The sequence below is a fragment of the Eublepharis macularius genome, chromosome 3, assembly GCF_028583425.1.
Source record: "Eublepharis macularius isolate TG4126 chromosome 3, MPM_Emac_v1.0, whole genome shotgun sequence".
Classification (NCBI taxonomy): Eukaryota; Metazoa; Chordata; class Lepidosauria; order Squamata; family Eublepharidae; genus Eublepharis; species Eublepharis macularius.
This window is the reverse complement of record NC_072792.1, coordinates 49,312,966-49,337,076: the sequence shown is the minus strand read 5'-3', so window position 1 is coordinate 49,337,076 and position 24,111 is coordinate 49,312,966. Positions and strand designations below refer to the sequence as shown.

The 24,111-nt window shown below is 40.7% G+C and overlaps 1 protein-coding gene across 1 annotated transcript in view; it reads left to right on the top strand.

Annotated features, from left to right (window-relative positions):
• The first annotated feature begins 2,012 nt into the window (after positions 1–2,012).
• LOC129326793 (vertebrate ancient opsin-like) overlaps positions 2,013–24,111 on the top strand; it is a 37,601-nt gene continuing 15,502 nt past the window's right edge. The window contains exons 1-3 of the mRNA XM_054975139.1: positions 2,013–2,349; positions 4,339–4,664; positions 20,709–20,942. Of these exons, the coding sequence (XP_054831114.1) occupies positions 2,013–2,349; positions 4,339–4,664; positions 20,709–20,942 (897 nt within the window). The remainder of the gene's footprint in view (positions 2,350–4,338; positions 4,665–20,708; positions 20,943–24,111) is intronic.

The window sequence follows — 24,111 nt, the reverse complement described above, 5'->3', positions numbered from 1 at the left end:
TAATATCTTGAGATAATGTAAAAATTAAAATATGAATTCTAGAACATGAATTATTATGGCTAGTTTTATACAAATACTTTTAAGTAATACTGCATAAGTGGCTGCAGAGAATAGTTTTTGGTTACTTAAATTTGCTAAAATGTGCAGTGTAGCTAAATGTTGTTCTCTCCCCTCCCATTAAGACTCTACATGCAAAAATACTTGATAATTCAGTTTTTGTGGATAAATATTTGATAGGTTACAGTTTAAAGTATACTAGTGTGTACAATATTTAAAGAAGAGCAATTCTCTTTTTAAATGACCAGGGCATGTTTTGTTAAAATAATAGTTGGAATTCTGTATATTGCAGGATACAGTTTCCAACATGTGACTGTGGCAGCCTGGTTTGCAGCTGACAAAATTGAAGCAAGAGAACCTGAGAAAATTATGTAGCATAAACCAGCTGAGAAACAACTTAAACACATTGCTCATTATATTATGCCCAGCTGTTGGGTATATTTATAAACATTACATATTATAATAATGACCAACTGATGGGCATACATTAGTATTTGTGCTGGCATTACCCACAGTGCTGTGGCCAAATACATGCATGTCTGGCCAGTTGCTGCATACATAGAAATAGTCTTTTCCCATGCAAAAGCCTTTGGGAATCTTCATCCCACTTCAAAGATTGCGACTGATAGATAAGAGAGCAAGAATGATGAAAGCTGGTGTTTTGCAGATGGGTGCCATAAATGTAAGAAGAGATTAGGGACATTGTTCCTCCTGTCTTGAACAGCTGTTCATGGTTCCGGCAATAAGATTTGTTTAGAATAAAAGTTTAATTGAGTAATTATTACCCAGAGTATATTTGGTTTGTTTGTACTCTGAGGTATTAATTATTAAGCAATTATAATTTGTATGAAGTCTGTGCGATTGTATTACATTATATTAGAAAAACAAATAATTGGAAGTGGTTTTATACCATGATAATATGACATGGATGGCAACATTTTATCATCAAAGAAACTTGAGCTTTTATCATATTTATAATGGAAGTTTATGAAACTCTAGCTTTATCTTGAGATTGGCTATATTTGGTTTGTTTGACATTCTCTATGCTTTTGAAAACCTTGTTACCTGTTATGAGGGGGCCAAACTAGATGCCAAACTGAGATTCGTGCATGGATCATTGATCCAGTTTAGGTTGGGACCATGGTGCCAGAGAAGAGGATATGTAGCCCTTCTTTCCTGACCAAATTTACTAACATATTTACTTCATTTATACTTCACCCAAAGCATCTTATGTAGTTCTCTCTGCCTCCATTTTGTTCCCAGAACAACATGAGAGGTAGGTTGGCTGAGAGTGTCTGACTTGCCCAAGGTCACCCAGCAAGCTTCCATGGCAAAGTGTGGGAGAGAGGGAGAAGATGGGTTTTATTAGCAAAATGGTATAGAGGATAAGGGTTAAACCCTTTCTCATTTGTAACCCAGATCTGTTATTTCAAAAGAAATCCCAGCATAATCTATTTTGGTCTTGACTGTTACCACATGTAGAAAGATATAAAAAGATGGTAAGAACTATTACAGCAAAAACTAGCAATAAATATAATTCCTTATTATAAAAATACTGTCTTAATTATAATGCCCTCCCTCCTTTTCCTTATGTGCAGAATATAAGAATTGGTATGAGAGAATAACTTGGCAACAGCACACTGTCAAGGAAAAAAATGGACTTGTAGGGAGAAAGGAGCAAGTGCTTTGTGCAGTTTTGAAAGATACCATCTTGATGTAAAGAAGATATGCTGTAATGGCATAATTTAAATTTGTTTTTGGATTATTAGCATCATCGGTTCAACACTGACAAGTCAGTTGCAGAAAATGTGACATAATGCGTTTTTGGCTATTTGTAGCACAGTATTTGATGTTAACAGCTAGTCTGTCATGACTGGCGTATGCTTAAAAATTACAAGATATCTATCTTCAGACACTGATAAACCTGAAAAGAGGCTGTTTGGCGTTATCTCGCTATGATGCCTGAAATGAATGCCAGCTGGACGTTCAGCCTGAACACATCTGCAGATGAGCCGGGAACTGGCCTCTCTAGAAGGGGGCACACTATTGTGGCAGTTTTTCTTGGACTGATAATGTTTTTCGGTTTCTGGAACAACTTGATTGTCCTAATTCTCTTCTGCAAGTTTAAAGCTCTGCGTAATCCTGTGAACATGCTACTGCTTAACATCAGTTTAAGTGACATGCTTGTCTGCATCTCTGGCACCACGATCAGTTTTGCATCCAATATCTATGGCAAATGGCTTGGAGGGGAGTATGGCTGCAGATGGTACGGCTTTGTCAATTCCTGTTTTGGTAAGAGTTCCAAGATCTTAAAATTTCACTGCTGTTGTAATACTGATGCTTCATGCAATATTGTAATATTTCATAGAATTGTATTTTCTGAAGCTGCATGTTGGAATGCAATTAACAGTGTAATCCTAAGCAAAGTTATACCCTTCCTAGGTCATTGAGGTCAGTGGATTTAGAAGGACATAATTCTGTTTAGGATTGCACAGTAAATTATCACACTCTTCTAGGTAAATTAGATTTAAGGCTTAACTTGTTTATTTTTGTTCAAGCTTTGAACCATGCAACTTTTATCAGGCACAAGTATTGTAGGTATACACCTGAGGCTGAACTAGGCATGTGCTGTCAAACCCAGACACGGGAGGTGATTGTCCCTTTTGCTGGAGTTCCAGCGGTATGTTTGCTGCACCATGGTCAACTTTTCATTAATAGCCCCAGAGAAGATATTTACTCTCAGCTATGTGGAAATCTTAGCATTACTATTTCTATACTTGTTTCTCTTGCTTTTTATTTAACAAATTAAGAATTAGTTACCTGGGATACTGCCTTGCAGCTCCCTGTCTTCGCTTGTTGAATGAGCAGAGGCAGTTTAACTTGGATGATGTTGTAAAAAGCAAGAAGGAAATGTAGGTAAAACAGCCACTAGCTGGTAGAGCTTTTGTTTATGAGTTCTTTCTTTTCTTGGTTTCCTACATATTGAATGGGTTTGGGGGGGGGTGTTGTAGATCTGATTGGCTATGCAGATTAAAATAATACTGTTTGAGTGACTGATGCAGATCAGATCTTTCCTCCCTTACTAGTTTATAACCTTCAGTTAAAAAGCTGAGACCCAAGACCCCTTTACCTCACACTCAAGGACTCACACTCAAGAACTTGCAGTGCCTGTAGTATTTATTTATTTCATTTATTTGATTTGATTTACACCCCGCCCTCCTCACAAATGTGCTCAGGGCAGCTAACAACCTTCATAAAACACAGTGAATCAATCAAAACCATAAAATCAATAATAATCTTTAAAAGTCATTAAAATAGTCCAGGTGCAGGCTATTTAAATAAATATTTGGGAGTCTGTATGTGGACATAGCAGATGGCTGAGGGCATTCCCAGAAAAAGTGGTGGTCTTTGATGGAAGAAGGGGGACACATGCTGGCACTTAGCCAAAGGCCTGGCGGAACTGTAACAGGTCCCGCAGGGTCTGGATCTCCAATGGGAGAGCGTTCCACCAGGCCAGGGCCAGGGCAGAAAAAGCCCAGGCCCTGGTTGAGGTCAGACGGATGTCCTTCGGGCTGGGGACCACCAGGAGTTACTTGTCTGTAGAGCGCAATGCCCTGCAGGGGACGTAATGGAAGAGGCGGTCCCCCAGGTATGCAGGTCCCAGTCCATGAAGGGCTTTAAACACCTTGAACTGGATCCGGAACTCCACTGGGAGCCAGTGCAGCTGGCACAGCACAGGATGAATGTACGCTTGAATTGGCGTTCCAGTAAGGACGTGTGCTGCTGCGTTCTGGACCAGCTGTAACTTCTGGGTCAGGCCCAAGGGCAGCCCAGCGTAGAATGAGTTGCAGTAGTCTAGCTTGGAGGTGACCATTGCATGGATTACTGTGGCCAGGTCCCGGGGCGAAAGATAGGGTGCCAGTTGCCTGGCCTGTTGAAGATGAAAAAAGGCAAACCTGGCAATGGTCACGACCTGGGCCTCCATTGAAAGTGTGGCATCCAAGGTAGCAAATAGGAATTATTTTCTTTTCAACAGATCCTAGGAGTTTGGTAGATGTTGCTTGAACAAGAATAATTCTGAGGTTGTTAAAGGCTTTAAAAGGAAATTAGGCAAAATAGAAATGAATAAACTGTTTTGTTCTGACAATTAATACAGAGATTGATAATCATGTCTCTTGACCTTTAAGTAATGCACAAAATGATTATTTTAGCTTTCTGTACTGTGTGAAATATATATTGACTCCCTATGTGCTTTTGCTTGTTTGTTATTGCTTGTTGCAGGCATTGTGTCCCTGATCTCATTGGCCATCCTTTCTTATGAGCGTTACAGTACACTCACACTTGCCAATAAACATGTCTCTGATTATCAGAAGGTCCTGCTAGGAGTTGCTGGTGCCTGGTTCTATTCTCTGATTTGGACTATACCACCTCTCGTTGGTTGGAGCAGCTACGGGACTGAAGGGGCAGGCACCAGCTGCTCAGTTCAGTGGAGCTCTGAATCTTTAGAGTCGGTATCCTACATCATCTGCCTCTTCCTATTCTGCTTGGTCATCCCAGTAATGGTCATGATATACAGCTATGGACGGCTCTTTTGTGCTGTCAAACAGGTAAGTGATGCCACAGGTGAAACATGTTATGTACTGATATGGATTATTATTGCTAGGAAAACATGTGTTACTTGCCCTCAGTTGTATGTGTCAGGTACCCTCAGGTGGGGCTGCTGCCAGAAGCCAGCTGCCTGAGACATGGACATGGCAGGTATGTATGGCTATTGCTTCGCCAGCTGCCCAAGCCCCAGGTGGAATGGGCTCAAATAGCTGGCACTGCAGCCAGATGGAACTGAGCAGGCTGGGAATGAGTGGCAGTAGTGGGGGCCTTCTGCTTTTCTTCTTTTCTCCCCTATATTGAGGTGGGTGGTTGGCCCCTCCAGCATGGGGCCCAGGGCAGTTGCACCTGTTGCCCCTTGGCTAAGACCAGCTTCCTGAAATAAGTCATCATGAAGGTCTCTCGTGCAAGAGAAGGAGACGGCAATAGGGTACACTGAATTCCTGGTCTGTTCTTGTAGAGACTTATCTGACACATATGCAGATAATTACTTCGGTTAAGTACACTTAAGTAGCTATCCTTCGTTAATTCTTTTTCTTGAGGGAAATTGAAGTTCTTTCATGATCTAATTTGTATACTGAGCAAGGATTACCAGTTAGGATTAAGAAATATGTGAAAGAATGTCTCTATAATGTAATAACCTTATTAATTTGGATTACATTCTAGACTGTTGGTTAACCGTGAAATTATGAAAGGAAACTCAGAAGTTTATATTAAAATTAATATGGTGTTTTTTTGCTTGGTTTTTGCCATATGGGATGTCTGATTTCATTTTTGTGTATGTTTAGGAGAAACAATTTCAATAAACGTCACTCACCAGTTGTTCCAAAACAGAATTGTTGTATGTAAAATTAAACAGATTAGCACAGCAGTTGGTAAAGCATAGAAGGTGTTATATAACGAAAATAGCAACCACAGAAGCCCAAAGGAATATACAGGGCTTTTTTTGATCCAGAATGCCCTGGAATGGTGTTCTGGCACTCTTTAAAATACCCACGTGACTAGTGTCACGTGGGTATTTTAAAAATGGCCTATTTTGGCCATTTTGGGCCTGGATCAGGCCCAAAACTGCCTGGATCGGGCTGCTGCCAGGTGGGGGAGGGTTCCCTCACCTGGCACTGGCCCAATCCTTGCTGTTTTGGTTCTGATCTGGGCTGTTTTGGGCTATAAATAGGCCCCAAAGGGCCAAAATGGTACTAAAATGGGCCCCAAATGGCCTGGATCAGCCTGGAACAGGTTGTTGCCCCATGGGAAAGCGCTCCCCTGCAGGGCAGCAGCCCGAACCTGGCCGGCGCCAAAACGGCCTGGATCGGGACCGAAATGGCCAGGATCAGGCAGGTGCTGGGCAAGGGAAGCGGCCCGATCTAGGCCGTTTTGGGTCTAATCCAGGCCGTTTCAGCACCGTTTTTGCCATTTTGGGCCCATTTAGGGCCCAAACCGGCCCAGATTGGGACTGAATCCTGGCCCTTTGGGGCCTGAACTGGGCCCAAAATGGCTGAAACGGGCCCAGAATGGCCAGAATTGCTCCTGTCTTTCTGCTAATGTGAGAAGCATCATAATATCTAATTTTCAGGGTGGCCCATCTGTGGATACTTTAATCCAGAGATTGCAATCATGGACAGATAAGTCAGATCTTTCTACAAATTTGAGAAAAGCCACAGGAACAAGCTGAATAAAAATGTGTGTGTGTGTGTGTGGGAGGGAGGTTTAAACCCTTCAAATGAACTCATGGAGCTTTAAGAAAGAGATGCACTCAGTGGTTGTTGCCAAGCTACCACAATAGTATTGTCAGCCTTCAAGCCTTAGTTTCTGCCAGGTAGGGAAGGGGCCCTTTCCAGGGTTGTTTTGGCCTTTGAGAGGAGGACTCATTGGGGTCAGCCCTAACAGCAGCTCCTGGAGAAGTTGCTATCATGTGGCTTGCGTGACTCACCCAGTCCCAGCTGCTTGCTGGTGTTCAATAGCACCACCTCATGAAGCCAGTATAGGAGTTAGAGCTTCCAACAAGGATCTGAGAGATCCAAGTTTGAATTCACACTTTGCTGTGGAAGCTCATATGGTGACTTTGGGTCACTTATGTATTCTCAGCCTAACTTACCTCACAGGGGTGTTGTGAGGATAAAATGCAGGAAAAAAAATGCTGTAAGCTCCTTTGGGTCCCTATGGTAGATAAAGTAAATAATAAATGTAGTTGAATATGGGAGGGTTCAGTCAGCACTGCACTACAGGGCCAGAGTTTTCCCAGGAAGAGGCTGCTGGGATAGAGAAGGAGATAATATTTTTTAAATTAGATTTCTAGTCCGCTCTCCTCACAAGCGGGCTCAGAGTGGAGCACAACACAATAACATGCATAAAAGATAAAAACAATGGTAGCAATTACATTATGTTAAAAACATCAAACAGTGCCATCCATCTGATAACAGCCTAAATTGGGAGGGTGCATGTCCCCTCCCCCACACTGGCAGAAGGCCAGTTGAAGAGACTGCCTGCCTCACCCCCCCCCCCTAAGCCTGGTGGAACATGAATGAATATGAGGCAGATGAAGGTAATTGGATACTGGGTGGGAATGAGAGAAGAAAGCAGGAAAAGGGGAGACTTCCAGGGAAGGGAAAGAAGAAATAGTCTGCGCACTTAGAATGCAACTCTGGCTCAAGGCAGAATGCTACCTGAGCACCACTTCTGTGGAGTGAGGCCCCCCAACTAGATATTAACAACTGGTGACTTGTACTGGGGGCTATAACTGTTACATATTTATACTACCTCTCCTGAACCAGCAACATTTTATATTTATGAGCCATAATTTATGTGTGTGTAATAACAAATTAGACTACTGAGGAAGGCCCCAGAGGGCTGCAACACATTTGGTCTCTGTATATGTGCAATCAATTTTGTGACTTGGTTCTTGTATATGTGCCAACAATTTTGTTTAACTGAAGTTACTAGGGCTCAAGATTTTTTAACTTCGTTCTGTGTTTTTTAATCATGTATGCACCTTCCAAAAAAATAAGCCAGGTGGCTTTTAAAGAAATTAATTGGAGCATACGATTTACTTTAAAAAGCATTATTAGGTTGACCTGGGCTTCAAAACAATTAAAGCCAGTTTTTTTTTTTAAAAAAACCCCCAGGGTTTAGACAGACCTTAGATAAGATCCTAGATGAGATTAATTTTGGGAGGAAAAATAAGCTTCACTTGTGGCTTGGAAAAGTTTTTTAAAAAGAATTCCATATTTCCATCATAGGTTGTAGTTACAAAAAAAAAGTCAACTTTTAGGCTAGAAAGTCAAAATCAGGTTTTTCCAAAGAATTCAATTGAAATAAACCTAGGTGCAGCTTTATGAAAAAGATTAGACTGTTTTGAGTGTGCAGCACCTTGTTTTCCCCCCCTTTACAGTTTTCCCAGGCTAGAAGAGGAGGGGGAAGGGAGGCAGTGTTACTGTGTGTGTCTGCACAGGTGTTGCTTGCTTGTCTTATGTCATTGTCAGGTCTGGCTGACTGCCTTGATACTACTGGCTTGCCAGCTTGGGTGCTGTGATTCTTTGGTTGGCATGGGTTCTGTTGGATTCGCATTAGCTCTAGGTTCTGCCTGGCATCTGGGAGTGACACTGGTGCTGTTGGGCTTGTAAAAGTGTCCCTCTGGGTCCCTTACTTCAATTTGGCTCTGCTGGGATTCTCTGGTTTGGCATTGATTCGGCTGGGATTTTCTGGTTTGATATTAGTCTGTTGGGCTTTGTTGGTTCTGTTTGCATTGGGAGGATTGGCCAATGTGGTTGCTATTGTGTAAAGAGCCAACCCTCTTGTTAAGACTTCTATCTTTGACCTGGAGAAAGCATTGGATAATGGGTTTTTTTCTACTGTGGGTAATAATAACCGAATATCGGGAATACTGAATATATATGGTATTCCAAATGCTCAAAAATACCTTTTTTTAGTGCACACCCCTAGCAGCAGTTTAGTGCATCAGGTTCAAGAGCAGGTGGTTGCAGTCACAGTGTAGCCAAGTATAGCAGCCCCACTTACTTTGGTAAAGTAGTCCAGAGGGACAGAATGAGCAATATGAGTGGAGTGGGGTGGGGCCCTGAGGGAAAGGTTAAGCAGATGAGTAGTAGGGTGGAGGGGAGGGCCGCGGCTTTCCTCCCATCTGTATGGAGGCCTGCCCCACATCACACTCTGGCTGGGATGGTGCAAAGAAGAGGCTTCACAAGGTCCTCTTCATTGAGGCTGTGGCTGGAGTGCCTCCTGGGCAAGGGTCTGCCGCTCAGGTTGCCCCTCCTCCAGCTATTATTACTCAGTAGCAGGAGCAGCCTGGGCTGTCTTTTGGGCTGAACTTGGGGGATGAGTGTGTTCAGGCTCTCAAGTTTACTCCAAGGACCTGGAGGAGGCTGGAAGAACTGGAGGAGATACTGGTTCCTCCAATCCAGCATGCCTTCTGAGGAGAGGGAGACTGAAGAGCATCCTGAGGTGTTGCCATCTCAACCCTTCTTCCTTGGGCATCTGCTTCTGCTCCCTTCCATTATGGATTATGATTGTTAATGGAATAGAACAGCAAGCCTGTGAATTTCTGCAACCATATGTTTGTTTTTGCTGTTTCAGCATTGCTCTGTCCCATCCTTGAGAAACATGAATAGATGGCTGCATATCCAGAATAAATCTTGCAATGACCAGAACATAATCGGAAGCAGTTATTCTTGGGAATGTGTCCATCAGTGCTCAGAGGTGTCTGCAGCATGCCTTTAGAGGAAACCTCATGTGAGGTTCATGTAATTGGGCTTATATTAGTAGATGCTCAATTTGATTGGTATTATATACTATCTACATTCCAAATTGTGTTCTTTTAAAAAAAAAAAACTTTAAAAACTCTCAGCTGAACCCTCATTGTTGTGCAGCACAAGGGGATGTTGGCAGGGGTCAGTGTCTCTTGGTACAATTCTGTGCAGAAAATAAATAAATATGCTGACAAAAATATTGTTCCTGCAACTCTCATAAAGGGGAAAACCCCCACAAATATAATTGGAACAAAAGATCTTAGGAAAGTAGACAAATATTTCAATAAAAGCAAGCAAAACCCACAAAAGCACCTAAAACTGATGCATGCTACATTAGTGTTGTGTTTCTTCTTTACCAGGGCAAGAGGGAACAGGAGCACGAGAGATGAAGGGCAGCTATAACTCTTGAAGCTCCTCCTACAAGCCAATGATGTAGGCTGCAGAGAGAGGACAACAGGAGCACCCTAAGCCCCCTCCCTCTCACTTTCTGAGGCTTTCCTTGAGGACATGATGCCAGTGTGTGTGTATGTCTGTGTCAGTGTCTTGGAAGAGTGGTTTGGCTTGAATTCTCTGGTTTAACATTGATTCTGTTGGGCTTGCCACGTTGGCCCTGGGTTCTGCTTGGCTTATGTGATTTGACATGGATTCTCTTTGACTTTCAACAGTGTCCCTTGCTTAAGTTAGTTTGGCTTGAATTCTTTGGTTTAATGTTGGTTGCATTGGTTTGCCACATTGACTGATTGCTCTGGTGGGATTTTCTGATCTGACATCAGTTCTGTTGAGCTTGTTGGTTCTGTTTACACTTGGAGGCCAGTATTTGCTCTTGTGGGTTTGGGTATTGGCTTCTTTGCTGTGGAAAACATGCAATTTTTCACCTTATAGGAAACAATCAGAAGCCTGGGTGTGCCTTGCTCAGGGGACTGTAGAACTGGATCCCTCAATTTGCTTTAAACATTGGGGAAGGGGTTGTTAGTGGACAGGCAGGACTAGGATCATTGCAATTTTGGTGCCATTTGCTTGAGAAACAGCCTCATCAGCCCCATGGAAAGAGCCCCCCCCCGGAATAATGAACCAGAAAATTTCTGGGGAGAAAATCCTGAATCTGAATCCTGAAATAGTATTGGGAACCACAATAATTCAAAATACTGGTATGGAAACTCTTTCTAAAATATGAATCCCCTCCCCCAAATGCATATCCCTAATGGCTAGTTCAGGGCAAAACAACTGAGGGAAGGGAAAAGGAATTTAGAAGGTCAGAGGATAACTGGGTTATAGTTATAGTTCTGCAAAGAAATCCCAAGTTACTGTTCTGAAAGGTCCATGGTAACTGCACTGTTTCCTCTTGCAATTGTATTTTATACAATGTATTTTATACATAGCCTTGATCAGGATTCTCTGGTTTCTGTTAAACAAAATAAGTCAGATTCATGCAGTCAACTACATTTTATTTTCTATAGAAAACAGAACCCATATTTGGAAAAAGAAACCAGGAACTGCTGAAGTTTTCCACATTTTCCACATTGCCACTGCAGCTGTCAATACAGCATAGTGGCAACAGGGCTTCCACACTACTGATTTTTCTGCAGGCTCAAAAAGCTTGGAGTCCCCTGGCCTAGAGACTAGACATAGGCACAAACCACAAAAAACCTGAATTGTGTGGTTCGTGGTTCATGGCACTTTCACGAACCACAAACTCCATGAACCAGGGGCAAGTTCACAAACTGGTTCATGGGGTTTAAATGCCCCTTTCAGCAGCAGGGAAAGGGGCAGCTGATCGGCGGGTTTAAATGCCCCTTTCCCTGCTGCTTTGCAGTGGCAGGGAAAGGGGCATTAGTGTTTACGAACCAAACGAACTAGTTGACCAGTTCATGGAAACGAGCTTCCATGAACTTCTGGTTCGCGGGTTTTTTTGGTTCGTATTCCAGTTCGTGCCCACCTCTACTAGAGACTTAACTTTTTAAAAATGAAAGCTAGGATTTCACAGTGATTGATTCACAGATTGTTATATAACATTATAATGATTTAATGATAGTTGATTGCTGATTTTAAAAAAGACCCCTGGTGGCAAGGAGAGTCAACAGCTACTATGGGGACAGAGGTAGGAAAAATGTCTGCCTGCCATGTGGGAGGCACCAGGAAAATCCTACCCCCATGGCAGCTGCCCAGCCTTTGCTGCAAACTTTCCCCAAACTTTGCAGCAAGCAGGTTTTTGAAAGATCAGAGAAAAGCAGAGGAAACCCTAGGCAGTTCTGTGGGGAAAAGGAGGAAATTATCCTCTGAGCAAAATACATGCACAACAGCAAATGGACATCCTATTCTATCACATTGACAAGTTTGCTAAAACGTTCTTCGTTATTTAACAAAATTCTGATTCTGCACATTACTGTTAGGTCTGAATTCTCTTTCAGTGTTAAGCTGTCTGGGTCCATTTAGATCAACAGAATATGAATTTATACCAGTGAATGCTGCAGGATTTTCAGTTCATCAATGCAAGATTAAAAAGATTTTGAATAATCTAGCAAAACAAAACTCCTCAACACATGGCTGTTAATAAGACTATGATCATATTCTAGCATAATAATTATCTGTTGTGGTTTATCAATAATTTGCTCACTGCTCAAGCATGCATTTTGCTTATTTTGACTTAATAATTAATCAGTCAGTCTTTATTACCACCCACAAGCAATGTACACAATAAAACCATTAAAACATTAATACTACACCCCACGCTCACCTGTATTATACAATTATTATATGTGTAATAGAATTAAATTTAACATACAATTTGTACTCTAGGACTTAGCTCTGCAGTGGCAATGGAGAAAAATTTGGCAACTTACACAGTAATACTCTGATTAACCCACTCAGTAACATTTCAGGAATTCCCCCCCCCCCAATGGTTTTTATTCCCGTAGCATGTTCCAGTAAGTTCAAATGTGGCTTATCTGTTAAATTTACAGTGAAACAATACATGTAACAATGTTTCAGTTGAATCAGATGAATAGAGACGAATTCTACGATTAGCTGGAATCTTCTTACATCTTCCAGGTAACATGGTCAAGGGTAATGTATTGAATCTAGCCAGCGTAAATGTGTGATGGTATCTTGCAACTGTTGAAGGATAACATGCAGACTGAAATGGAATCAATGATTCTAAATTATATAAAAGAAAGGAACATACTCAGCGGCACGGAGGGCAATCTCAACTCCCCTCTGTCTGGAGATCAGGGGGCGGGGCTACCAGCCATGTGACCATTTTCTTTTCTTTTTTTAATATAAATTTTTTATTTTTCAAACTACAAAACACTACACAGCACTACACAAGACTATCACAAGGAAAGGGGAGAGGGAAGGGACAAAGGGGGATGGAAAAAGAAGAGGGGGGGGGAATGAACTACAAACACTAAACACTACACTTCAATGTTTTCCCTTCATACTGTCATAATACAAAAATAGCTCCATAGGATAATGATGGAGTGGTTAATCATACAGAGAATAAACATTTCAAATTCTGATTAAACTTTCCTCCCCCTTCTAGGTCTCGGACGCAATTCTCTCTGTGCAACCGCTGTTGCGGTGCTCTCCTCCTCCTCCCCCCCCTCCGGCTTCTCCTTTTCTTCATTCTCGGTGCAGCAGATTTCCGGGTTTTTATTCTCAAAATCCTTTAGTTGATCTTCTGATAGTATCTTATAGGCCTGATCTTTATATCTAAACCATATTCCTTCCGGGAATAACCATTTGTACTTTATTCCATGGTCCCTCAGAAGAGCTGCAAACTTTTTATACTTAAAACGCCTTTTCCGGACTAGAAATGGAACGTCCTTCAAAATCTTGACTTTCAAACCCATAAAGTCCAAATCCGCATTGTATGAGTTATATAGGATGGTGTCCCGAATCTTTTTAAATGAAAAGTCAATAATGATCTCACGAGGCAACTGTCGCTTTGTTGCATATTTTGAAGAAGCCCGACGGACCTCCAAAATGGCGCTTTTAACCTCTTCTTTAGTCGTCCTCGCGGGTATCGCCAATAGTTCCGAGACCACCTCCCACAGATCCTCATTTTCCTCCTCTTTCACGTTTTGAAGACGCAAAATTGTCTGCGTTCGTTCCATCTGTAGCCCGATCAGCTGGTTCTCAACCAACTTCAGCTCCTTTTTTGTAGCCTTCACAAGTGACGCACTTTCCAGAGCAGACTTCTCTGCCCCCCCCGCTGCTTGCTTAATGGTTTTCACTTCGCTTTCAATTAAGCCCACCCTTTGATCAGTTTCGTTCAGCTTGTCAACAAAGGGTTTTATGGCTTCCACCACCGCCCTGCGCACCAACTCTTCGAGCGACTCTCCCTTCAAGGTAGCCGAGATTGACTTACCGAGAGCGGGACTTTGCTTCTTTGCTGCCATTTTGGGGGGGGCGCCAACAAAATTCTGGAACTCACCGAAGGGGAAGAACGAGTCTTCTTCAGATCAACCTCTCCTTCACGAACGCTTGTAGAACAGAAGGGATTCGCTTGTTTACGGGCTTCCGCCTGTTTCTTTTATTTGCCGTTTCTCGTTGCCCGGCGGCACTCAAGGCGCCGCGCACGTCTGCCGGCCTCCATAGGGACAAACGGGCAATTCCCCCCCCGCATTGATTTCGGGGAGTTCTTCCCGCAGCATCCCGGACCCTGGCTCCCTCCCTGGGAGTCCTGGGGGCTAATCCTTGCGGATCAGCCGCCCGGTCAGGGTGCCCGGTCGTTTCCTCCCGGACCAGCCGAGAGGAGCGTCCGGCATGACTGAGAAAACGAAACCGAATCCCATGTGACCATTTTCAAGAGGTTCTGGAACTCCGTTGCACCGCGTTCCCGCTGAAAAAAAAGCCCTGGATCTGATTCTGTCTCTCCAGCGGTGATGGTCTTGGAAACTTATGAATTCCAATGATTGGGGGAAAGATCTTCAAGAAAAAAACCCACTCTACATTGCTCCATAAACTCCTCATAGAAAAGAATTAGCTCATCTGTTATATGATATCTCACATTGCAGATTTCTTAAACTATTTGAGCTGGACCTTGATAATTTTTTCCCCAAAATGCTCACACAGTTCTTTTTTGTTGCTTGGAGATTCTGTCAAGAAGAATCTAGGGATGGCTTGCAGGAGCCAAGGTATAACTTCCCCACAGAAGGGAAGTTCAGATACATAAGGAAGCATTGTAAAATTGTGTGTGTTTTAGATGTAACGTGCCTTGTGTAATCCTGCTTGGCAACCAGCCTTTGCTAGAATGAGAAAACTAGAAAGAACATCAATGTTTCTTGAGCATGGCTAGATTGAATGTGTTGTGACAGGATCTACAGCACTAGGACATCCCAGCAGTTTGTGTCTCCCCAGTGATTCATGAAATGAGCTTATTTGCAAGATACATTGATTTTTCTGTTTTGCTTTAAGGCAGATGAAACATTCTGGGTGGGTCTAAAGGGAATTGCACCTTTGAGATGCAGTCTTGCAAGTTCCTGTTCTAAAAGGTTCACTGGTGTTCTTTGCAACTCACAGCTAACCCTTTAACATTGTGAGCAACCCAGTTAGTGAACTGAAGCCTGACAGTTTACCTCTCTGCCTCTTACTGTCTAGATCTTCAAACATAACTAGTCCACATTCATTGGCCAGTGCTGAAAGTCACCTAGTGATGTCTCCACAATTAGGCTCAAAAGTCTATTTATCAGTAAACTGAGTGCCAAGCTACAAGTGACGAATGACACTTGCCTGGCAAGTGAACAGACTCACGTGTATTCCTCCCTGTTCACTTGCCATTCATTTGTGCTCCACTTGATCAAGTGAATGGCAAGTGAACAGAGAGGAATACACGTGAGTCTGTTCACTTGCCAGGCAGTGTCATCCGTCACTTGTAGCTTGACCCTGAGTCTTTAGTGATCCTGTTTCTCTGCTCTCTATCAGCCCAGCAAGAGAACTTTCTGGGCAAGGTAACTCCTTTATTATTATGATTTAATTGAGAGGACTTTTGTGGGTTATATTATTGGGGTTTCCCCCCCAGAAACATTCTTTCTTTCTTCACATCTACCTTATGGTTAGTAAAGGGCAGTTGCTTTTGAACAATGCAGATTAGTTCAGAAACAACCACTGTATCTGGGCTAAAGTACTGCTAGGAGTTGTTAGTCAAACCCTGAGAGTTTCATGAGTCATTTCAGAACAACTACATTGTAAAGTCCTTGCTTTGCATTACTCTGTTCTGTCCCAAAACTTTTAATACATTGTGCTAAGTGATGTATTAAACTGATCCGGCGTATGCTGCTTTAAGAAATTGTTCCAGCTTGGATGTGCTCTCTAGTGCAGACAGAACACCGTATGCTTCTTTCTTCCTTAGTTCTGCATTGTGGTTTTAGAGGAAAATAAATATAAGAGGGAAGAGAGCGTTGATTATTTCAATTCAAGGTCTGAACTGTTCAACTGCATTTGGAATATTACAGGCAATCCCTTGGTTGGATGCTTATTATGGGAAAAGGGCATATAAAACTGGCAGGCAATGCTTCTTAAATGTGTACCATGTGATTTCTAATGTGGTGTTTTGCCTTTAGTGAACACAAAACATATTTAAGCATACTTTAAACAAAAACAGGCAGTTTAGCAGATGCAGGGAGTACATTTGTGTGCACATTGACTGACCCTTTTCATGAACTAATTTTCTATTTAATGTTCATGAGACTTGATTGAAAGGAGCATAGCTAATAATTTCCTCTCATCAGTAGATGATCATTATTCCAGAGATGTGCAGCGTTAGGGATTGGCCAGATTTTTCAGTGGAGTCTTGCTGAAGCATTTGATCTTGTTTTTTTTTTAAATAAAATTTTATTAAAACTGTAAAACACAACTATAAACTGTATTTGATCTTGTTAAGGCTGTATTTCCTAGGAACAATCAAGGACTTGTATAATATTTGTGCTTTTGAGTCTTGGGGATAATATCTCATGGAAAATAGAAAAAAAGGGGGGGGGACTTCAGGTTGCTCTCTGCCAGCTGACTGAACTCCTCCCCCCCCCAGTAGTCTCAATGACCTGGGTGTCCTTCCTGAGCCTGCTGGTGCAGGGAGGGCAGAATACAAATCGAATAAAATAAATAAACCAAGTAAATAGGCCACAGACATAGCCTTCCTTGTGCCTCTGGGCTCAGACTGTCCCCATTCATAGGAAACTCTTTTTTAAATTTTTTTTTATTGATGAGTACATAAAGTATTATTAAATACACAAATTCCCCGTCTTATCTAAATTATATCAGCCCCCACCCTTTCCCCCCCTCCTTATTGACTTCCAACAGCTTTCCAACCCCTAACCCATCTTATTATTTAAATTACTCTTAACTATAATTTTTCTAAATCTTATATATATTATATCACTTATTCTAAGCATATTCAAATTCTTCTATATCTCCAATTTTCTAATATATCAATCTACATTTCACTGTTTAAACTATCTATTTTTAATACAATTTTTTATTACTAATATTAGCTTAGATTGATTAATTAATAACTAAATTTCCCCATTAATGGTAAAGTTACTTCTCTCTCCCCTTTATAAAGTCACATATTAATAATTCTCAAACTGCCACAGTTCTCCTTTCACATCCCATTTTTTTTCTAAATATTGTTTCAGCTTCTCCCAGTCTGCAATGTATTCTCCTGGATCAAGATCTTTCAATTTTCTTGTCATTTTGTCCATTTCTGCCATGTACAACAATTTGTAAGTCCAATCTTCTATAGTTGGTATTTCTTGCACTTTCCATTTGGAAACTTTTTTTTCTAGTTAAAAAAATTATCACATACAATATAACAAATACAAAAATAGACACATGCGATAAAAGTTTAAATATTTCTTATGTAACATTCTAATAAGTAACATCCTAATAACCAAATCTCCCCTTATATTATTTGAAATCGTTTAAAAAAAATTTTTTTTTATTGGATTAGATTATAATATCATTCAGCACATTCATTACCCCCTTATAAGTCTATTTCTAACCCCCTCCCTTTCCTCCCCCCTTTTTAGTTGACTTCCAACAGTTTTCCAACCCTTAGTCTATTTTATTACTTAATTACTTAGCATCTCATATACCCTATTAAACACACACTTAATACTCTTTTCTCTAAGCTTATTAAATCTCTACTAAAAATATCTCTATATCTCTATGGTACAAGTTTCCCTTTAAATACCTCAGATAAACCATCTATTCTACCTAAGATAATGCTAGCATAATCATATATATTAGCAATCAAGATATTAAAAATATAACATTACATCCATTTTACTTTATCTAAACTCTTAACCTTCCACAATCCTCCTAATTCTAATATTAACTTAAACTCTAATATTCTATTACACACCCATCTTTTACTTTTTCTTGTTCTGAGCTTATTTTAAGTCTATAAGGTAACTGTTATACTCAAATATCCATTATATACTCTTTACTTAAACTATATATTGTACATAATATCTAGCTAGCTTAATCTTATATATCTTATATATCCATAGTAAAACATCTATTATTTAATACTCTATAATTTTTAATTTTATCATAACCCCAATGGTAGCTAAGATTTCTATAATTGTATTCCCCCTTTCCCGGTAAAGTCACTTCTCTCTTCTTCTTCTATTACATTTCAGTAATTCTCGAACTGCCACAGTTCCCCTTTCACGTCCCATTTTTTTTCTAGATATTGTTTCAATTTCTCCCAATCTGCATTAAATTGTCCTGGATCAAGATCTTTAAGTTTTCTTGTCATTTTGTCCATCTCAGCCATGTACAGCAATTTATAGATCCAATCTTCTGTAGTTGGTATTTCTTGTACTTTCCATTTCTGCGCATATAAAAGTCTTGCTGCTGTAATCATGTAAAATAACAATGTTTTATACTGCATTGGAACATCCTCCATTCCCAAGTTCAGTAGCAGCAATTCTGGGTTCTTATTTATTTGGGTTTGCAAAACCTCATTAATTACTTCAATTATATCTCCCCAGTATTGCTTCGCTACCTCACAAGTCCACCACATATGGTATAATGATCCTTCATGTTTTTTACATTTCCAGCATTTATTCGACATATTAATATTTCCTAATGCAATTTTCTTTGGTGTCAAGTACCAACGATAAATGATTTTGTAGACATTCTCTTTAATACTTGTACATGTCGTAATCTTCAACGTAGTTTTCCACAGGTATTCCCACACCTCCATTGTTATTTCTTTATGAAAATTTATAGCCCACTTCACCATCTGGACTTTTACTGTCTCATCCTCTGTAAACCATTTTAAAAGTACTTTATAAATCCTTGAAATTTCCTTTTTACCTTCTTGAAAAATTACATCTTCTAATTCTGAATTCTCCATTCTTATTCCTCCTTTCAAACGGTCCGAATTGTAAAGATCTCTGATCTGTCTATATTGAAACCATCCATAACATGGAGACAGCTCTTCTTCTGTTTTTATTCTCAATTTTGAAAATTCTACTCGAGTTATCTCCTTGTAGGTTAAACATTGCTGCTCATTATCAACAGTTCTCGGATCTATTACTTCATACGGAACCACCCAAGAAGGAATTCCATCTTGTAGGTAATTTTTATACTTCTTCCAAATTGTGAAGAGGCTTCTCCGGATATAGTGGTGTAAAAACATAGAGTCTGCTTTTACTTTATCATACCACAAATATGCATGCCATCCAAATGTTTTTTTGGATCCCTCCAAAGCCAATAACTTGCGATTTTTCAACGTCATCCATTCTTTTATCCATGCCAAACATATTGCTTCGTGATATAGTCTTAGATTGGGCAGCTGCATTCCACCTCTCTCTTTAGTGTCCTGCAATACTTTCATTTTCACACGAGGTTTCTTGCCTGCCCACACAAAGTCCGATATTTTCCTTTGCCATTTTTCAAATTGTTTGGAGTCTCGGATAATTGGAATTGTTTGTAACAAGAACATCACTCTTGGCAATACATTCATCTTTACTGCTGCAATTCTTCCCAACCATGACAAATTCAACTTATTCCATTTTATCAAATCTCGCTCTATTTGTATCCACAATTTCTCATAATTATTCTTAAATAAGTCTATGTTTTTCACAGTTAGTTCAATACCAAGATATTTCACCTTATTTGTTACTTCACAGTCCGTTATTTCCATTAGTTCTTGTTGTTTCTGTTTAGTCATATTCTTACATAATATCTTTGACTTCCTTTTATTTACATAAAATCCTGCCAAATCTCCAAATTCCTTTATTTTCTCCATTACCTTTGGCATGTTCTCAATTGGGTCGTCCACAATTAACATTATATCATCCGCAAATGCTCTGACCTTGTAGGAAAACTCTTTTATTTTTATTCCTCGGATTGCATCATCTTCCCGTATCTGAATCATCAATATTTCCAAAACCAAAATAAACAACAATGGTGACAAAGGGAAACCCTGTCTTGTACCTTTACCTATTGTTAATTTTTTAGTCACATCATCATTTCATTATTTGAAATTGTTCCTAACACGAAGATATAATTTCTTGGTCATTTAAATAACGTACCACAGGAGCCCATGTATCTTCATACCCTTGAAGAGAGAAGTTTTTCTTGGTCTCAAAAAAAAGTTATTTGTAATTCTACCCATAACATAGATTTGAGCTCAACATAGATTTGAGCCCGATCTGGGCTGTTTTGGGCCTAATGCGGGCCCAAATCAGCCTGGATTAGCAGTTACTTGTTTAAAATTTATCAGCATTATGAAAGATCCAGCCATAGACAGCATATTAATGTCCACATCACTGGAATAATTGCACATTTCTGTACCCTTTGATTTTAATTGCTGCAAGAAAAGTTTTTTTTAATGAAAGGTAAGTTATGTGCTGGGTTTGTACATCGTTTGGGAGGAGCTATTATCAAGTGTTTTGCAGAAGCTCTGAATGCAGGGAAAAGGAAATGAGGCTACAAGGTGGTACAACTCCCAGATTTTTGTGGTACTATCCATCCCACCAGTTGATTTTGATTGGCACTGAAAAATTTAAATTACCATATTGAACACAGGCTACTTAAATTCTAGGAAAACATTGGCATTTAGACACTTCAAGTCTGTGCAGGATTGCAGCTATTTCTTCAGTGACTATGTTATGATTTTTCTTTTACATATATTTTTGATCCTTTTTTAGTAAATGTTACATGAAAAAAGAATTTAAAAGAATAATTTTGAGTTTGAAGGATGTGTTCAATAAATCTACCTTCTAATAAAATATGTGACTTCCTACTTGTAAGACATTATGTGCTTTTTACCAGATCGGAAAAATCCGGAAAACATCTGCCCGTAAACGGGAATTCCATGTGCTCTTCATGGTGATTACTACTGTCATCTGTTACCTGATTTGTTGGATGCCCTATGGAGTTATAGCACTGCTTGCAACGTTCAGCAGGCCGGGCTCACTGACTCCAGTAGCAAGTATTATACCATCCATCCTGGCAAAGTGCAGCACTGTATATAATCCAATCATCTACATACTTATGAATAAACAGGTGAGAACAGTTTTCAACTTAGTTTCTGGGTTGGATCCAGCCAGCTTTCCCTCCTTCAGTCTTTTCAAATTCTTCTTATTTCAGCCCCTGTCCCACATAGCTTTTGTCCATGGAAGTCTAACAGTCCCCAGCATAGCTTTATCGTCTTATTTTTACCACTGGAAAATCTGGTACGATCCAACTTACTCACTGTTGTTTGTATTTAATACAGAGTGTTTCATATGCTGCCACATCCCTGCGCACCCTCAGTCCTTCATAAAATGGAGCCACTCTAGTGCGATGGACAAGCAGCTGTCCTACTCCTGAAAGGTAGAACAGCTATTCAGCTGTTTCATCCCTGAACCTATGAAAGTGCTGCCCCAGCATCTAATCATCTTTTGGAGGGGGGATGGAATGTTGGAAGGAAATGCAGTAGTAGTTCGGTTCAGGTCTGCCATAGGGCCAAACTACAAGTGATGAATGACACTTGAACGGCAAGTGTATTCCTCCCTGTTCACTTGCTCTCCACTTGATCCACTTGCTGTTCAAGTGTCATTCATCTCTTGTAGCTTGGCCCTCAGTAAGAGAGCAGATAATTTTGTGTATAGGTCTTCCTGGCATTGTGACAAAATGGTTTAATTCTACCTTTGGGAGAGAACAGAGTACCCAGTTAGGGTGATAAGCAGACCTGGTACTATTTAGTCAGACTCTTGTGAAAGGGCAGGCTGTTGTGTCATGATACTATTTTTCCAGTTTCTCCTACATTGCAGGAACACTCAAAAGTGGACATCTGGCTATATGATGAAAACGGCATAGAAGCTTTTTTTACATAACTGACTTTCTTTTTTTTTAAAAAAAAAGGAGTGGCATGGTCAGGAATAATCAGGCTGTCTATGCTGCCAGTTAAGATCTTTCTCATAAGCCCTGCTCTCTGTGACTCCACCTGCAGAGGTGAGGTGGATGGTTGAAAGAGGACTTTTCAGTGGTGGCACCTTGCTCTCAAGTTCAGAGTTCCAAAAAGAAATTGCTTGTGATAATAGTTATGTCTACAGCAAGGTGATACATAATAAAGCTAAAGCAAAGAAAGGGCTTACAATATCCTTTCAGGTACCGGGGTTCTGATTCAACAGCAGATAAACTCCTTGAGCCATGACTGCATGTACACCAGTGAAGTCCAAAGGGGTAAAGGCATGCATAGTTTTATGTAAGCTAAACTCTACTCCCAGATCGGGTTGACAAATCAAGGTTGGAAAATTCCTAGAAATGTGCGGCTGGAGCCTAGGGAAGGCAGGGTTTGGGGAGGAGGAGAGACCTCAGATGGCTATAATTGCTCTAAAATCCATTCTCCAAAGCAGTCATTTTCTCCCAAGGAACTGATTGAAGGTTGGCAATCGTAGTGGGGCTTGGTACAATAACTGTAGGTAAGAGTTGCTGTAAACACAGTGCCTGTCTATGTTTTTTTGTTGTTTGTTTGCTTCGAAGTTGCTCTGGTAGCCTCAGAGATCTGGAGATCTCCTGGAGTTACACAACTACAGAGATCAGTTCCCTGGAGAAAATGACTGCTTTGGCGAGTGGATTCTTGTCATTATACCCTTCTGAGCCCCCCCCCCCCCGAAGCTCCACCACCAAATCTCCAGGAATTTCATAACCCAGAGTTGGCAACCTGAAGCCTCATTCTCTCTAATTAGTCTCACTGGCAACAGGCTCCAGTTGCATATATTTATGAGTTCAAAGAAAGGACAAGAGGCATGCAGTCATGGGAGATTGTGAAGGATACTTCAGTATGCTTCTTCCAGTTCTGTCCCCAATAACGGCCCCATCACTGGAGCAACTGTCCGTGCCCTCGACTGGTGGGAGACCCTGAACACACTCCTATGAAGTTGCTGCAGTGAGATGGTCATAGGAGTGGGAATCATGTGCATTCTATGGTTGTTGTGGGTTTTCCGGGCTGTATTGCCGTGGTCTTGGCATTGTAGTTTGGTGTAGCACCAAAAGACAGAGATCTCTCAGTGACACTGAGAGATCTCTGTCTTTTGGTGCTACACCTCTGAAGATGCCAGCCACAGCTGCTGGCGAAATGTCAGGAACTACAATGCCAAGACCACGGCAATACAGCCCGGAAAACCCACAACAACCATCGTTCTCCGGCCGTGAAAGCCTTCGACAATACATGTGCATTCTGTTAAAAAAGAATACTGTCACTGCAGATACAGTTCTAAAATGTTGGAATTGCAATGTTAGAATTTTATAAATCTTTGACTTTTGCGAAGTGGGACTTTAGAACACTTTAAAACTCTACCCCAGTATTCCACTGTTAATATAAACGGGCTAATGTAATGATTGTAGCCCACTGTCTGGCAGAATGGCCGGGAGTAAAGGAAGTACCCAGACTGGTTTTTTTCCTTTTTATGCAAGGAGCAAATTTTAGATTTGTTCTTTTTTCTTCGTTATCTCCAAAATGTATTTCCAAAATAGTCTCTCAAGAGAGACAGTAGCAATACCAATAGCATGCATATAAATTGTTCCGTGGGAATTAGAAAGTCAGGGGAAGAAACATTTCGCTGACTAATATATTATTTAAAGTAGTGTCCACTGTGAGTTTATCTCATTATTGTTTATTTACACAGTATTTGTGTGTTATAGTAATAAGCATAGACAGTCACTCCTGTTTTTCCACTGCTAGTCGTGAATGATAGGCAGGTGATGTTAGTGGAGATGAGGAAAGATAGATTGAAGACTATAGACAGAAGAAGACTATATAATTCAGCTTTTTTTCCTTTTATCATTTTAGCTGTTAAGTCCCTCCCATTTTAATATAAGGAGATTAATATATAGCTACAGAAGAAAACGTTTGTCCAAGATCAGCTCTAGGTTTACACAAAGAGGCTTCATACTGCCACCTGGTGTTTTTAAATACATGAGGACATTTCTTTGAATGAACAGAACATAGGCCACTCAACTGCAAATAAAAAGAAGGGCTGCAAATAGGGTTACCAACTCCAGCTTGAGAAATTCATAGAAATTTGGGGGCAGTGCCTGGAAAAGGTGGAATTTAAGGAGGGGAGGCAGCGTACTGGGATGTGATGCAATAGACTCTGTTCTCCAAAGCTGCCCTTTCCTCTAGGGGAACTGAACTATGTAGTCTGGAGATAAATTGTAATTCCAGATCCCCAGGTCCTACCTAGAGGTT